Source organism: Aptenodytes patagonicus, chromosome 5 (genome assembly GCF_965638725.1).
Source record: "Aptenodytes patagonicus chromosome 5, bAptPat1.pri.cur, whole genome shotgun sequence".
In the NCBI taxonomy this organism is placed as follows: Eukaryota; Metazoa; Chordata; class Aves; order Sphenisciformes; family Spheniscidae; genus Aptenodytes; species Aptenodytes patagonicus.
In genome coordinates, this window is record NC_134953.1 from 83,267,227 (window position 1) to 83,284,974 (window position 17,748).

General features: G+C 41.1%; 1 protein-coding gene across 2 annotated transcripts in view; it reads left to right on the top strand.

The window, feature by feature from the left end:
* The window catches only part of KCNT2 (potassium sodium-activated channel subfamily T member 2), a 172,912-nt gene that overhangs the window by 149,115 nt on the left and 6,049 nt on the right, over nucleotides 1-17,748 (top strand). The window contains exons 25-28 of one of the 2 annotated variants that reach the window (XM_076338001.1): nucleotides 1,584-1,667; nucleotides 3,040-3,168; nucleotides 6,118-6,138; nucleotides 14,900-15,200. In XM_076338001.1, the coding sequence (XP_076194116.1) occupies nucleotides 1,584-1,667; nucleotides 3,040-3,168; nucleotides 6,118-6,138; nucleotides 14,900-15,200 (535 nt within the window). The remainder of the gene's footprint in view (nucleotides 1-1,583; nucleotides 1,668-3,039; nucleotides 3,169-6,117; nucleotides 6,139-14,899; nucleotides 15,201-17,748) is intronic. The other variant, XM_076338000.1, reaches the window with a different exon arrangement.

Consider the following 17,748-nt stretch of genomic DNA (forward strand, 5'->3'; position numbering starts at 1 on the left):
GATTAAGACACCTGTATAGAAGCAGATCTGTCATTATCAACAACTCCTGCCAGCCCATAAGTAACTTCAATTTTTTATATTTGCTCCTAGACGTGAGCAGTCATGCTATGACTTGACAGAGTAAAACCATTCACCAGAAAATGTTTAAAACAAAAAAACCCACACGCTCATTCTCACTCAAATTCCACCCATTCTTTCTTTGAACTCCTGCTGCTCAGGTGAACTGTCATTTTTCTAGAATTATCTTTTTTATTTCAAGTTACAAATACTATGACAGCAAGTTCTGTCTGTTCTTTTTCATGGTCCCATCCTTTTCTGTATGACATCTTTTTCTTCTGCATACAAGGAACAGAATAAATGACATGGGAAACAGCGGGGTTCATTTGGTGCTTCCTATTTTAGGCCAAAAGAAAAGCCTTCAAATTATCTTTACGACACTGACTGAAAAAAATGAAAGCTTGGTCTAGCAAATCCTTGTGAATACACTTAGTAATCTAATGATAATTCCATAGCATAAATGATGCAGCCAAAATAACAAATAAGTGAAGGTTACAAAAAATTTTGTCCTTTTCAGGAAGATGCTCTGGCATTTACCCTGTCACAACTAGAAGATTACCAGTACAAAAATTAAAACAGTTGAATCACTATGTATCAAATTAAATGTCTAGCTTCTGAGTTTAAACAAATTCAGATGCTATAACTCTAAAGGATTTATATAACACCTTTGTAAGGTGTTTTATTAAAACCTATTTGCTGCTAGCTCCATATCTGCATTAAGCTAAAAGAGCTAATTGCAAGTTGTGTTCCAACAAGGATTGATAGCCTGCCTTGAATGCTGCTCTACTACACCTAAGAAGAGGTGGCAACAAACAGTCCTACCACAGTTAGCAGAGCACCCACATGGCCCTCCGATTCCAGCAGCCCAACTCATAAAGAGGAGAAATAGTTGTGATTTTAGCTGATCTAATGTCTGTTCCCGGTCTTAGGCTACGTTTCTACATTTAGCATAATTTCTACCTTTTAACCAATCAGCAAAACGTTTCTGTTAGCAGAGCAACAAGCCTGACCCGAGGTAAGGTAGATCAACCCTTAAAAAAAAAAAAAGTGGGTTGGCGAAGGCAAATGACTCATCTGAATTCAAATGGCAGCAGTCTCACCTTAGTATTACCCACTACTCAGTACTGCAGACCCATCTAACATACAACAGCATTTCTTTTGCACAGAAGAGTTCATTACTATAATTTCACACCTAATAAGGCTAACATCTTACTTCCATTGATCTTACATCTACATTCATCTTCGCTTTCATGGTGCGTTACTATGCCTTAGTCTGTTTGAATCCTGTATGTACATTGCATGCATATGCAGAACCAAATAAGAAAGCTTATTTTATGTAAGAAGATTCAGCACAAAGAAAGTGATAGCTATTTCTACAGTGATTAAGATACTTAAAAGATAGAGATTGATTGTAAACACAGATGTACAATTTCTTTGAAATTCACACATAGTGCATGGTTACCTGCTCATCTGTTCATTAAAGCTTTTTTCTTTCTTTTCCATCTCTCCTGTTAAAAATCTTGCAGTCATTTGTGAAAGATTATATGATTTCTATCACAAGACTTCTGCTGGGACTTGATACTACACCAGGATCTGGGTTTCTTTGTTCTGTAAGTTATTAAAAAAAGTTACAGAGTACCAGAGAAGATTTTGTACTGCCTGCACAATACCTGTACTTTCATTGTATGGCACTTCCTTTTGTGAAAGTCCAAGAAAGGCCATCTGTCTCCTTTTTCCACCAGGGGAGAAGACGAAAATTAGATAGAAAACATACCCATTTTGAGTTACTTCCACAGTAAAAAACACACCCCCTGCCCCCAAGAAAACACAATACATTCTATAAAGCACAATGGAAAATAGGAAAGACAGGAAAACACAGGAAAAGTGTGTTTTATATGAAATAGCAATGGCAGTTCAGCAACCAATTTTAGAAATTAAGTATATAAAAAACAGGAAGCACTACCTATATTGTACAGCCTGGCTAGCACTTACACACAATGCTATTTCACAACACCCATTTCCATCATAGGCAATAAAGGGCAGAACCAGTTTTTACATAAAGATAAGATGTATTAAATGACTTTAGTTTAGGTGTCAAAGTTCAAAAGTCATCTTGTTATTATGTATGCCAATATTCCCCAGTTTGTTTTTTATATGTATATACACACAAAAAATAAAACCATAAAAATTTATTTTTTATTAAAAATAAAACCCACCTTTCTGTTTTCTCCCACACCCATCACACCCCACGTGGCAAACAGATAAATAGAAGTTATTTACCAGTTGCTTTCTGGGGATCTATAAAGAATTGCAGGATGTTGTTCTCAAAAAGGAGGTTATCAATGATGGTTTAAGGAAGTTGTTTAAATAAAAACCAATTATGGATTTGTTGGTCAATTGTTAAGCTTTGTTACACTGAATGCAAGACAGTTGAATCTCTGAAAAGGGGCTCACATATCTTGAAATAAAGCTAGTATAATAGTAATGAAATACTTGAGATTAATTTGACTTATGCCATTTATGCTTAGCGTATTACTTTCCCCCTACTCCCTTCTCCCCAGATATACAGCCTGAAGTCTAGTGAAGAGTTATCTGGCTGCATTCAAAATATTTGCACGTTCTTCAGTCTGTCCATCACCAGTTTCTTACTGCTGCCAGTGTTTAGTTCATTCTTTTATATTTAGTCAGATATGAACACTGGATGAAGGATGCCATAAGTGTTTAAGTAATTTTAAAACAAGAACAGAAGTAATTTCATAAGACTGAACCATTTGCACTGCAATGTCTCCCAAACAGGGAGAGAACAAAAGAAACAGCGTCTACAAACTCAATAGTTCCAGATTTGTTGTGGAGCAAAGGTGCAATACTACAATGTGATCATTACCAGCTAGTGTTTAGTTTCAAAAATTTTTCAGGAGTAGTATAGTGAACAAGTGATAAGCCCTCAAGAGTTAAAAGTCCTCCTTCCTATTATTTGTTCAGATGAAAATCACAGAAGAGGATCTATGGATTAGGACATATGCCAGACTATATCAGAAACTTTGTTCTTCTACAGGAGACATTCCAATTGGAGTCTATAGGACAGAATCACAAAAGCTTACAACGTCTGAGGTATGTCAGTTTACTATACTTTTCTTTGGATTTGATTACAGAGTATGCAACATTCTTTGGTCCTCATAAGAATGGGAACCAGTTATTTAAAGAATATTGTGAATGTCATATCTGCAAATGCACAGAATTCTAATAACCCACTGAAGGTCTCCCTCTGCTGATGCATATATGGTCACATTAACTCAGGGCTCACATTCAGCCCCAGACTTCATGAATACCCAGAGCCAGTCTACATACTGGCTTTCATTCCTATGCTCGCCTATAGAGAACTGTCTGATTGAAAACAAGGGGCAGCTCAGGCACAGATAGGACAGGCTAGGATAGTTAGCTCTAATCTGAACTTGCATGTGGTGACTAATGGCAGTATCCATTACAAGCTGTATGACCAGGTCCTGTATTCAGGTGTGACAAGAATGTCAACACTATATTTCAAAACAAGTGGCATTTCAGTATTCATGTGATTTTCTAACTAGAAATGAGCAACAAGATAATAAATTAATGTTATCAGAAGTATTGTGGGAGTTCTCGAAATTTAACTGCCAAACAATGTTCATTTTTTTGTATGTATGTATTTATGTGTCTGCCATATAAATGTATACATTTCTCCCTGTATATATATATGTGTGTGTAAAGGACAAAAATACTTTTTCCTGACTATTTAACATACATTCTTTTTGTGCAGCTTTTATTTCTGTCATAAGCCATTTGTTTACATGATCATTAATACTGCCATCTCATTAAACCATGGCTCAAATACAACTCTAAAATGCAACAGTGAACAACAACTTTCTCCTTTCTTCTGAAACACTCAGACATAGTTTATTGATTTCCAGGACAGACAAATTTGTATTTTCTTTTCCATATTTCAGAAAAATGTTATAAAACATTAAGACATGCAATGCTTAACTGCAAGATTTATCTTGAAGGAAGTACAAACATTCAGTTAAAGTTAGTTTAAAAATAAGGGTTACAAAAACCTATGCAAGATTCCACCAATTTCACTAGTGTCTCTTTGTGGACCACCAATACCTCTATAGGTGGCTTTTACAGCTTAGCCAGTGGACTGTGCCACTGCAATAATGTCAGCTGATTTTTTTTTCAATATAACAGCATTAACATAATCTATCAATATTATTCCTTGGAGAAGAATATAGGTGGCATCACCGCTAATGTGAAAAAAAGTCTGTCATAGCTTTCAACAAAACAGAGGACATGCCAGATTTTAAGAATTCATTAAATAAGGATAAGTAAGATAGAATTCATGGCACTGCTTTATTCTCACATTCACAGCTGGCTATTTAACTTCAGGTCCAAATAAGAGAATCAAGAACAGTTGAACTGTGAGCATACAACCTATTGTGAAGAGTGCATTTTTGTGGCCTGTTTTTTTTTTTCCTTTCTGCATTTTCACATGCTTTCAAACATACAGGCTGACTGTCAAACAACATCTGTATAGGCGAGGGGTAACTATAAGAGTAACACTCATCTTTTCTACATGAACTTTTTTTTGGCAGGGGGGTGAGGGCTAAGCATACACACTCAAGTCTTCTGAGGCAAGCTTAACTGATAAATTAAAGATCTTTCAAATGTTTTTCTGAAAATAAGGTTTGGGACCATCAGTCACTTAACTCTGAACTCACAATTTTACTATAACATTGGGAACCTCCGAAGCCTGTGCACATGCAGCTGCTCAAGTGCTTGATCGGACCAGGCCCAGATTTAGTTTAAGATAGTTATTGATTATCTTTTACAAAGAAGCAATTTCTTAAAACATTCAGACACTGAAACGAGCCTGGAAGCCACTGTCCAATAGATAAGAGGAATTCTGCTGTTACTTCCTACCAGCTTTCACAGGTAATCTCATGAAGAGTTTGAGTTAAATCAGGTAGAGGAAGAAGGTGGCGGGGAGGGGCAGGAAAATCTAGTTAAGTTTTCAAATTGTTAAGTACTGAACTAATGTGGAAGAGTGGCACTGTCTTTATTTATTAAGTGAAGTAAAAGCATTTGTTACTCTTTTTAAAAAGCTCAAGGCTCTGAACACAGCCTCCCAGTGGTATTTTCACACTTAAATACTTCAGAGTTTCTTGTCTGGTGGGTGAGCATTTGTGAAACCCCTCCCCCTACTAGAGGCAGGCAGGGGAATCCTCCCTAACCTAGCTCTTCCCCAGAATACCAAAGAGCAACATCTGGCTCTGCTTCTGTGGTCTGTATGGGTAGATACCTACAAATGCCGAGATGCTGAAAGCTGCAATCTTTCCGCAAAGTGTTTCTTTTGAAGTTAAAGGAATTTTCGACTAATTTCACTAATAAAATAATATTAGCGTGGGCTATCATTTTAGCTTTTCAATATATTAAGCCAGAAACAACTTTAAAATATTGTTGGATGAGATCTTTAAAATGGAGGTTAGAGAAATGTAAATTGCTATTTTTCTCAGGAATTATGAACTTCATAATTTGAAGGTTTCTAACTCGGAGAACCTCCAATGTGTATATCAATTTGAGTTTAAACAGACATATAAAACTTAATTTGTATTGCACACACCTGGAAGCTGTCAGTTAATGGTTAACTTGAGTCACAAGAACAAAATATGCCAATATTAATATTTCTATGCGTACGATTTCTCATTTGACACCCCCTTTTTGTACTATGCAAACGAGAAGCCCTCACTTCACTCTGACAGATAAATATAATTCCTTTAAAAAAAGGAAGCAAGTTCTCAGTGATCTAGTTACTAAATAACAAGCAAATCTGGGCTGCCTCTCAATGACCTGCACCTGTGACTCAAACTATTTCCATTTCATTAAAAAAAAAAAAAAGAGCTATGAAGTCCTCCTTACTACCCATGTAGCTGATTTTCTGTGGTTCCTGTTAAACAGTCCATGTTGATTTCTTTAGATTCACTTCTGTTTAAAATGTCTTTTGTTTTCTTTTTCCCCTTCCTTTGTCAGTCACGAGAAACGGCTTCACAAGTAAGTATTTGCTTATTGTCTGCCTGTTTCTGGGTGTAGTGGTTTAACCCCAGTAGGCAGTAAGCACCACACAGCTGCTCGCTTGCTCGCTCCCCACCAGTGGGATGGGGGAGAGAATCAGAAGGGTAAAAGTGACACAACTTGGGGGTTGAGATAAAGACAGTTTAATAGATAAAGCAAAAGCTGCATGTGCAAGCAAAGCAAAATAAGGAATTCAGTCATTACTTCCCATCAGCAGGCAGGTGTTTAGCCATTTCCAGGAAAGCAGGGCTCCATCACACATACTTAGGAAGACAAATGCCATAACTCTGCAAGTCCCCCCATTCCTTGATCTTCCTCCAGCTTTTATTGCTGAACACAGTGCCATATGGCATAGGATACCTCTTTGGGCAGTTTGGGTCAGCTGTCCTGGCTGTATCCCCTCCCAAGTTCTTGTGCAGCCCCCCAGCCTGTTCACCGGCAAGGCACTGTGAGAAGCAGAAAAGGCCTTGTCTCTGTGTAAGCACTGCTCAGCAATAACAAAAACATCCCTGTGTTATCAACACCGTTTTCATCACAAATCCAAAACATAGCCCCATACAACCTACTATGAAGAAATTTAACTGATCTCAGCCAAAAACAGTACACTGGGTTAAACCCTGGGAGTAGAATCCTTACAGGAAATGGAACTATGCAGTGGATCATCCTTAAGTAAATAAGCTTAAAGCAACATTGTTCTGGATACAAACGTCTTATTAAAAGTCTGAAAGCTGACAGACTGGGGCTTTCAAAAAAGTTCAATGGAATTTGGTCCCTATTGGGCCTGTCCCTATTGAATTCTGAAGATAACAGATCATCTTTACAGTCTGGTGAGAGCCTTGATCCTAAACACCTTAAATGCTAATGGACAAAAATCCCCAAGTTTATCAGAAAAGGAATACTTAACAATAGACAGCTGTTGGAGCAGAAAAGAATTCCTAGAACCCTAGATGCAATTAAGGGCTATTGGTATACAGAACAGTTAAGTTATTTTACCATAAAACTTGCAGTTAGATAAAAATAAGGCATCACTTCAGAATAGAATAGATTAATCTGCACATTAAAACTGTTTCATATTTTTTCACACTTAGCTCCCAGGGAGCAGCAAGGCAAGGGAACAAAGATCCAAGAAACTAACTGATGTTTGGTATTGTAGTGCTGTTACCACCATACTCACAACCACCCTGACCATCTCAAATATGAACACTGGTGTGTTTGTGACTACATTCCTGTTCCTGCCACGTGTTGGCTAACCTGAGCTAGTGTTTAAATAAGGGTGTGAAATATCCTATTGGAGCACCTTGGCTGAGTGGAAAAACCCCTGTGGGTCACAGAGTTCACAAGTGAGCAATCACACTCATTTGGTCACACAGTCTGATACTTGAGATGGGAACCTGCCTTTACAAAAAAAACAAAACACCTGAAACTTTAAATAAAAAGGTTTAAAGGCAAACATTTCTTCACTTTATGTGCAACATGCAGATTTTTCCCCAGTAAAAGTAGCAGTGATTATGTAAAGACTTAACATACACCTTGGTATTTTCCAGAGATTTTACCATGCTTCTATTTTAAGGAATCTCAAAAAAGATATATACACTTCATAAAACATAAGATGATCAATTACTACTATATAGTAGTAGTGACACCATATCATCAGTTATGCTTCTCATACAGCAGGTTTACAAGCTATGCAAAAAGAAAATTAAATGAAAAGAAATTAAAGCAACCAAACCTCAAAATAAATCAATGATAGTTACAAAAGTATTTTTAAAGAAACTTTGAGACTGATTAAAACAGAGAGGGACACACAGAAGTACTCTGCACTGGGCTTTTATCTTTTATGTATTAAACAGCTGCCACTGGCAGGCACACTTTTGCGCTGCCTTTGAAAGAGGGTTTCGGTTTCTTTGGTTTTGCTTTGTCTTTAAACAGTTTAATTTTTTCCTCCTGCATACAGGAGAAAAAAAAAAAAAAAAAAACAAAAAACCAAAACACACTAGAGATGCCAGGGGAGGGGAACCTCAATCCATCCCATTCCCACCAGTTTGACGCCAGGGCCAGCAATAGATGCCCAGAGCCTGGAGAAGGAACACAGGTCAGCAGGAGAGCGCCTGAACAGCAGCACAAAGGAACTCCAGCCAGTAAGACAGCTTCATCGGGGGCACAACTTCAACGCCTCTGTGCAAACGCATGTAGCATGGGGAATAAACAAGAGACATGCGCACACCTGCAGGGCTACAACCTTATTGGCATCACAGAGACATGGTGGGATGGCTCCTATAATTGGAACGTTGGGATGGAGAGATACAGGCTCTTTAGGAAGGACAGACAGGGGAGATGAGGAGGGGGTGTCACCCTCTATGCCAATGACCAGCTGGAGTGCATGGAGCTCTGCATGGGGATGGATGAGGAGCCAACTGAGAGCTTATGGGCCAGAATTAAAGGGAAGGCAGGGACAGGTGACATTACGGTGGGGGTCTGCTACAGACCACCTGACCAGGAAGACCGAGCAGATGAGGCCCTCTATAGACAGATAGGAGCAGCCTCATGCTCAGAATCCCTGGTCCTCATGGGGGACTTCAACCACCCCGACATCTCTTGGAGGGACAACACAGCAGGGCATAAGTAATCCCGGAGGTTCCTGGAATGCATCGATGATAACTTCCTTCTCCAAGTGGTAGAGGAGCCAATGAGGAGAGGTGCTATGCTGGACCTTGTTCTCACCAACGAGGAGCGGCTGGTGGGGAATGTGAAGCTCAAGGGCAGCCTGGACTGCAGTGACCACAAAATGGTGGAGTTCAGGATCCTTAGGGCACCGAGGAGGGCACAGAGCAAGCTCACTACCCTGGGCTTCAGGAGAGCAGACTTTGGCCTCTTCAGGGATCTGCTTGGTAGAGTGCCATGGGACAAAGCCCTGGAGGGAGGAGGGACCCAAGAAAGCTGGGTAATATTCAAGAATCACCTCCTCCAAGCTCAGGAGCGATGCATCCCAACAAAGAGGAAGTCAGGCAAAAACGCCAGGAGGCCTGCATGGATGAACAAGGAGCTCCTGGACAAACTCAAACACTAAAAGGAAACCTACAGAGGGTGGAAGCAAGGACAAGTAGCCTGGGAGGAATACAGAGAAATTGTCCGAGTAGCCAGGGATCCGGTTAGGAAAGCTGAAGCCCTCATAGAATTAAATCTGGACAGGGGCATCAAGGGCAACAAGAAAAGATTCTATAGTCACGTCGGGGATAAAAGGAAGACAAGGGAAAATGTGGGCCCTCTCCAGAACAAAACGGGAGACCTGGTTACCCGGGATATGGAGAAGGCGGAGGTACTCAATGACTTTTTTGCCTCGGTCTTCGCCAGCAAGTGCTCCAGCCTCACCACCCAACCCGCAGAAGGCAAAGGCAGGGACTGGGAGAATGAAGAGCCGCCCACTGTGGGAGAACATCTGCTTTGAGACCATCTAAGGCACCTGAAGGTGCACAAGTCCATGGGACCCGATGAGATCCATCTGCGGGTCCTGAAGGAACTGGCGGATGAAGTTGCTAAGCCACTATCCTTCATGTTTGAGAAGTCGTGGCAGGCCGGTGAAGTTCCCGCTGACTGGACAAAGGGGAAACATAACCCCCATTTTTAAAAAGGGAAAAAAGGAAGACCCGGGGAACGACAGGCCAGTCAGTCTCACCTCTGTGCCTGGGAAGATCATGGAACAGATCCTCCTGGAAGCTATGCTAAGGCACATGGAGGACAAGGAGGTGATTCGAGACAGCCAGCATGGCTTCACCAAGGGCAAGGCCTGTCTGACTAACCCAGTGGCCTTCTAGGATGGAGTGACTACATCAGTGGACATGGGAAGGGCTACAGATGTCGTCTATCTGGACCTCTGTAAGGCCTTTGACACGGTCCCCCACAACATCCTTCTCTCTAAACTGGAGAGGCATGGATTTGATGGGTGGACTGTCCGGTGGGTGAGGAATTGGTTAGATGGTCGCATCCAGAGGGTAGTGGTCAACGGCTCAATGTCTAGATGGAGATTGGTGATGAGTGGCATCCTGCAGGGGTCCGTATTGGGAACGGTACTGTTTAATATCTTCATCAAATGACATAGACAGTGGGATCGGGTGCACCCTCAGCAAGTTTGCAGATGACACCAAGCTGAGTGGTGCGGTCATAGAATCATAGAATCATTGAGGTTGGAAAAGACCTCTAAGATCATCGAGTCCAACCATCGATCCAACACCACCATGCCCACTAAACCATGTCCCTAAGCATCTCATCTACTTGACTTTTAAATACCTCCAGGGATGGGGACTCCACCACTTCCCTGGGCAGCCTGTTCCAATGTTTAACCACTCTTTCAGTAAAGAAATTTTTCCTCACATCCAATCTAAACCTTCCCTGGTGCAACTTGAGGCCATTTCCTCTCGTCCTATCGCTTGTTACTTGGGAGAAGAGACCAACACCCACCTCGCTACAACCTCCTTTCAGGGAGTTGTAGAGAGCGATGAGGTCTCCCTTCAGCCTCCTTTTCTCCAGACTAAAACAACCCCAGTTCCCTCAGCTGCTCCTCATAAGACTTGTTCTCCAGACCCCTCACCAGCCTCGTTGCCCTTCTCTGGACACGCTCCAGCACCTCAACGTCCTTCTTGTAGTGAGGAGCCCAAAACTGAACACAGTATTCGAGGTGCGGCCTCACCAGGGCCGAGTACAGGGGCACAATCACTTCCCTACTCCTGCTGGCCACACTATTTCTGATACAGGCCAGGGTGCCATTGGCCTTCTTGGCCGCCTGGGCACACTGCCGGCTCATGTTCAGCCAGCTGTCGACCAACACCCCCAGGTCCTTCTCTGCTGGGCAGCTTTCCAGCCACTCTTCCCCAAGCCTGTAGCGCTGCATGGGGTTGTTGTGGCCGAAGTGCAGGACCTGGCACTTGGCCTTGTTGAACCTCATACAGTTGGCCTGGGCCCATCGATCCAGCCTGTCCAGGTCCCTCTGCAGAGCCTTCCTACCCTCGAGCAGATCAACACTCCTGCCCAACTTGGTGTCGTCTGCAAACTGACTGAGGGTGCACTCGATCCCCTCATCCAGATCATTGATAAAGATATTGAACAAGACCGGCCCCAAAACTGAGCCCTGGGGAACACCGCTTGTGACCGGCCGCCAACTGGATTTAACTCCATTCACCACAACTCTCTGGGCCCGGCCGTCCAGCCAGTTTTTGACCCAGCACAGAGTACACCTGTCTAAGCCGTGAGCCGCCAGCTTCTTGAGGAGAATGCTGTGGGAGACGGTGTCAAAGGCCTTGCTGAAGTCCAGGTAGACCACATCCACTAGGCCTTTCCCTCATCCACTAGGCGGGTCACCTGGTCATAGAAGGAGATCAGGTTGGTCAAGCAGGACCTGCCTCTCATGAATCCGTGCTGGCTAGGCCTGATCCCCTGGTTGTCCCACTCATGCCCTGTGAGCGCCCTCAAGATGAACCGCTCCATAATCTTCCCCGGCACCGAGGTCAGGCTGACAGGCCTGTAGTTCCCTGGATCCTCCTTCCGGCCCTTCTTGTAGATGGGCGTCACATTGGCAAGCCTATGTGACTTGCCCATAAGCAAGTCGACACGCCAGAGGGATGGGATGCCATCCAGAGGGACCTGAACAAGCTCAAGAAGTGGGCCTGAGTGAACCTCGTGAGGTTTAACAAGGCCAAGTGCAAGGTCCTGCACCTGGGTTGGGGCAACCCCCAGTATCACTACAAGCTGGGGGATGAAGGGATTGAGAGCAGCCCTGCCGAGAAGGACTTGGGGATACTGGTGGATGAAAAGCTGGACATGAGCCAGCAATGTGCGCTCGCAGCCCAGAAGGCCAATCGTATCCTGGGCTGCATCCAAAGCAGTGTGGCCAGCAGGTCGAGGGAGGTGACTCTGCCCCTCTACTCCGCTCTGGTGAGACCCCACCTGGAGTACTGTGTCCAGCTCTGGAGCCCTCAGCATGGGAAAGACACGGACCTGTTGGAGCGGGTCCAGAGGAGGGCCACGAAAATGATCAGGGGGATGGAACACCTCTCCTATGAAGCCAGGCTGAGAGAGTTGGGGTTGGTCAGCCTAGAGAAGAGAAGGCTTCAGGGAGACCTTCTTGCAGCCTATCAGTACTTAAAGGGGGCTTATAGAAAAAGATGGCGGCAGACTTCTTAGCAGGGCCTGTTGCGACAGGACAAGGGGGAATGGCTTCCAACTAAAGGGGGGTGGATTTAGACTAGATAGAAGGAAGAAATTTTTTACGCTGAGGGTGGTGAAATGCTGGCACAGGTTGCCCAGAGAGGTGGTGGATGCCCCAACCCTGGAAACATTCCAGGCCAGGTTGGACGGGGCTCTGAGCATCCTGATCTAGTTGAAGATGTCCCTGCCCACGGCAGGGGGGTTGGACTAGATGACCTTGAGAGGTCCCTTCCAACCCAAACTGTTCTATGATTCTATACAGGGAAGGGCCATTCTGCACACCTTTCTCAACAGGCACCGTAAAAACTGAATAGTCACTTCAGTAAATATTTATCACCTTCATTTATGGTTTCAAATCACCTATCCCAGTGTTTCAAAAGTTCAAGCTAAGGATTTACAGATTCATATAATCAAGAGACTTGTCCTTTTACTTGGCCTCTCCCGATTCATCTCTGGCTCAAAAAATGTGACCTACCCTCCTGTAATAATTAGGATGATTGGTCTCTGCCTTTCCAATACTACTGCCAGCAAGTTCAGATGGTTGTTTTATCAAGGAGTTGGACAAGGAAAGTTACCAATGCAGACAGGAAGAAAGGCAAAACAAGACCATCCTTTATACTCAGTTTGTATCAGATTGGTTCACACCAAATAGACCCTTCCCATTCATAAGTAGCACATTATCATATGGGATGTACTTTGCTTACCTTAATCCATGTTGTAAAATACATGCAAAACCAAAATGTCAATTTAATGTAACAAACAAATAAATAATCAAATAGCATTCTCGTACACAGGGATTCAGGGTTCTCTCTTATGCCCTATCCAAAATAACAATCAGGTGAGTCACTAACAAAACTTAAAAAATCATGTAATTTAAAAAAAAAACCCTATTGCAGACTACGCTGAACAGCCTCAATAAATTAGTGGGTCTTTGCATGAGGCTTATTGCAAGATCCTCGTCTAGAACATTAAAAATGTGATTTTACTTGAAGTGCTACAACATAAGCATATTTAGTGTTCTTTTTAATTATTGGGTTTGATTGTTTTGTTGTTTGGTGTAGGTTTTTTGTTGTTGTTTTGGGGGGGTTGTTTGTTGTTTTTGTTGGTTTGTTTGTTTCCACAGAGAAAAGCTAGTCTGTGCAAAAGGGAAAAAATTAGTATCTTTCTCACACTGTCAAGACTTACTCATATCAAATATTACTTTATGGACTTCATGAACCTTACAGATTCTGTGTGCTGCTGAGCCTCTTAAAGAAACATTGTATTCAACACTGATGAGGTCAACAGAATCTTGCTTTCAGATTTTATATTAATGCGAAAAGGCCTTTAGAACCTCAGTAGCTCTTCAGTTAAATTTGCTTTATTCACTGATCACTTCCAGCATATTGTGAACTCTTTGTGTTCTTGGGGAGTCATACAAACTGAGCTAGCTCCACTTTATGTCACTTTGTTTTATACTTCATTTATTTATTTTAAACACTTAACACACTGAAATCGGTCACCAGTAACTTGGTAATATGACTGCACTGATACCAGCAAGGGTTTCACTATTTCAGTGCCAATAAAAGACATGTTTCAAAGATCACAACAGTAACTCAGGATTATAAGGAATTAGTTTTGAAATTAGAACCTAAAAGTATTAGTTAAATGTAAAATAGACATTAAAACAATTTTGAAGTTATCTTTTGAAATATTTCCTCTTGTATTCCCTATGATCTTTTTGTATATGTTAGAACTGCATACGTAGCCCATCCACTTGAATTATTTCAGTACTGCTGTATGCATATACTATTGGTCATACTTGGGTGGCATGAAGAAAACACAGCAGAGGGCCAGATTTTGGCCCTTAAGTCTGCTTTTTTTTGTTTGTTTGTTACTATATAAGTGAAAAAGCAACGTCACTATACTTTAAGGTAGGAATTAATTACCTCATTTGCAAGAGGTGCCCTGAATCACACTGAAGGCTACTGCATATGTCCCTATTTTCAGACACAGAGGCATTCCAGATATTACATGCTGGAAGGTAAAAAATAGCTGGGAATTTGAGACACAGGTAACAGGCACGTTCCACCTGTGGTCTTAAAAGAGTACTCAAAACAGTGCAGCCAAAGTTGAACTATTACTTAATGAATCTACAACATACATCCAAAAAGCAGTTACAGAACTTGAATTTCTAAAAATATGCAGACTTGGAAGAAAGTGGAGAAGTCATTCAGAACAGATTCCTAGATTCAGGAAAGGCAGTATCAGAAGGCTAGAGTCGTTCTCAGAATCAAAATGGAATCGGGCACTAAATAACGCTTAACTGCTTTTGCGCTTGACAAATGTATTTATATCATAAATGAGCTTTTTACATAAAAAGTCAAAGTCTAGTAAAGGGTGCCCAATTCAGGAACACTTTCTAAGTACGAACAGCTGAATCCCCTCAGCTCCATTGCAACCAAAACACATGTTCAACTGCACTGTTGAAAAGAGGAGAGAACATCTTAATCTGCTTCCATTTTTTAAAGCCCTTAATCTCTCTTGTCCTTTTCCTTTCAAGTCTCAAATCTCTATCAGTGTGGAAGAATGGGAAGACACTAAAGACACCAAAGAACAGATTAGTTACCGTAGTAATCATCGTAACTCAACATCTAGTGATCAGTCTGATCATCCCTTGTTACGACGAAAAAGCATGCAGTGGGCCCGACGGCTGAGCAGAAGAGTACCAAGACACTCTGGTAAAACAGCTGAGAAGATAAACCAGCAGCGAATGAACCTTTACAAGAGGTCAGAAAGACAGGAGCTTGCTGAACTTGTGAAAAACAGAATGAAGCATCTGGGCCTTTCTCCAGCAGGATACGGTATGATTACTATAATACTTTAAATTAATAAAAACATTAGTATTATGCAAGATGAACTTATTTTTAAGAACTGTGCCATAAACAAAATACTAAGTTTATCATAATGGTTTTGGTTTGTTGTTTAGGGTTTATTTTATTTGGGTTTTTTACTGAGAGAAAACTTGCTGGAGTGTTTTTAATCAGTTGTATTATCACTTAGTCCTAATTTCAGATGGAAAGCTCAGAAGGCAGCATGTCAGTCACATTTATATTTAGCACGATATGTGTATGCAGAATATATAAACATACCCTTGTCATTGAACAACTGCACCATATTTCCACAAACTTGTTGAAATATAGATGAAGACAGAACTGTTGTGAAGTTCACTCACATGTCAAGGTGGAGAGTTGTCTATATGTGAAGGATATTGCATTTTCCCCACAATTTTTAAAATTAATGCCAAAGTGTCACATTAAAGTAATTTTATGAAGCATGTTTCACTAGGTCTTTAGATGCCATTTTTATCCATCAAGTCCTTCTCCAGCAAGGATGATGCTGGGTTGCTTCTTCATTTGTGGGTGTAGTTTTTTTGGTTGGTTGGTTTTGTTTGGGGTTTTTTTTGAAGCTATTGACAAGAGCTCTGTAACACCCTTTTTAATATATGCACCACAGCTGCCTGGGTTGCCTTTCTGTGGCCTCGGCTCTGTAGCATGTTGTGTGGAGACCCCCAGAACTATGGGTTCTAGTTTTCCTAGAAACACCAAGAATTTTTAGATCCCAACTTGTTTGTCTGCATAGTAGGTCCAATATGGAGCTTAGTGCTTTCTACTTCAGAAGCACCAACACTGGGGTTCCCATGCTCGATTTTCATTTGAAGAATCCAAAATGTACTGTTTTACAAATGTGTTAGTCTTCATTTTTCAACATAATTATTTTTAAATTTGACTTATCCCTAAAATATCCACGAACTGAAGGTAAATGTGATATTTCCTGCAGAATGAATATTTTTATTTGTCCATTTTAACTGCACACATTCTTAATGCGGGGTCAAAACATCTGATGATGCCAATAGCAATGTATTACCCAACAGTAGTTCTTATTGTTGCTATTGATACAAAATCAACTGAATTGTGAGAGAAGGCTGCTACAGAATACATGGCTATAGTTTTGCTCAATCTTTACAAATTAGATATGTAAATACAAGCTCTTTATCCCACACTCCAACTGGATAATTACTATTCCTGCTTTCTTTGTGGATACTATATGACTCTCTGCAGGAAGATTCAGGACTATTTTCCAGGAGTGACACAGTCCACAGTAACATTTGGTCAACCACAAAGAAGTTTTGTAATTGATTCATATTTATACTAGTAACAAGAAAACTTTGTTGTATTCCTGTTTTTCTTTTTAAATCCTAGTTAAAAGCCAACAGTAGATGTTCATTTCATTATTTAAATTTAGGAAGATTATATACCATCTGCAGAACAGCAAAATTTTGATAGGTAAATGCTTCATCTGATTACATTTATCTGCCCTGATTCCGATTTATAACTTTTCATGCTCACTTCCCTATTTTCTTACAGATGCGCCTCATTATAAAGAAAGCTTCTACTTTTAAAACAACAGGAACACCCACACTGGGGGGGAGGGGACGTACAGACAAACTCTAAGAACCACAAACCAGTTTTACACATGCAGTCAGCTGCAAACCTGGATTGTCATATTCCCACTGCCATCTCCACCCTCCCTCACGTTCAGAAAGAAATTTCAGAAGCCTTTCACCCCCCCTTCACAGCTAGCTCACTCCCCACTCATCCCACTATATATTAAATATGGAATGGAAACTTAAGTCTCCCTGTTCTTTCAAACTAGCAGGAATCAATCATGCCAGTTAGTACTAAGAAGTATGTTTAACTTCTGCAGGGAGCTATCTCTCCGCATGTGCGGGAACAATGAAAAAAAACCAAACAGGAAACAAAAATCATAGCTGCTTCTGTATCTCCATGTATGGGGATGATCTCTAAAGCCAATTTCACATCTTCAGTGTCCTTTTTACATTGATAACCTAATAACCTGTAAGACCTCCAAATTTAAATTCAATTAACTGTGAATTCATTTAAGCCAACTGAGACACAATACAGTTTTGACTATGCAAGCCTCTAGCAGAGTTGTGATGTTAGTATGGTGGTACAGGTGCTTGTATAACTAGTTACAATACTTTGCATCAGTTTCTTCTTACAGAAATAAGCTGTATTGTAAAATACCATTTTAGCTGTATAATTGCATCTATACTAAGAGTCTATGTGAGCTTATCTAATTGTTTTCTAGACAGAAGTACTTATGGTGGTGCAAATATGTGATACAAGCATGTAGAAAAATTACACATGCTAGAAAATACCTAATACAGTAATTTTCAACCTACAGACAGCGTATCAAGAATACTTCATTAACAAAAGATTTAGGAATTGCATTGAAACTAGAATGGGGCTGTTCTCTTTCAAATCATTTTCCTTAAAATGCTGAAGAGAGAAATTAAACACAGAAGAAATGCCTCTCCTTTTTAGTCCT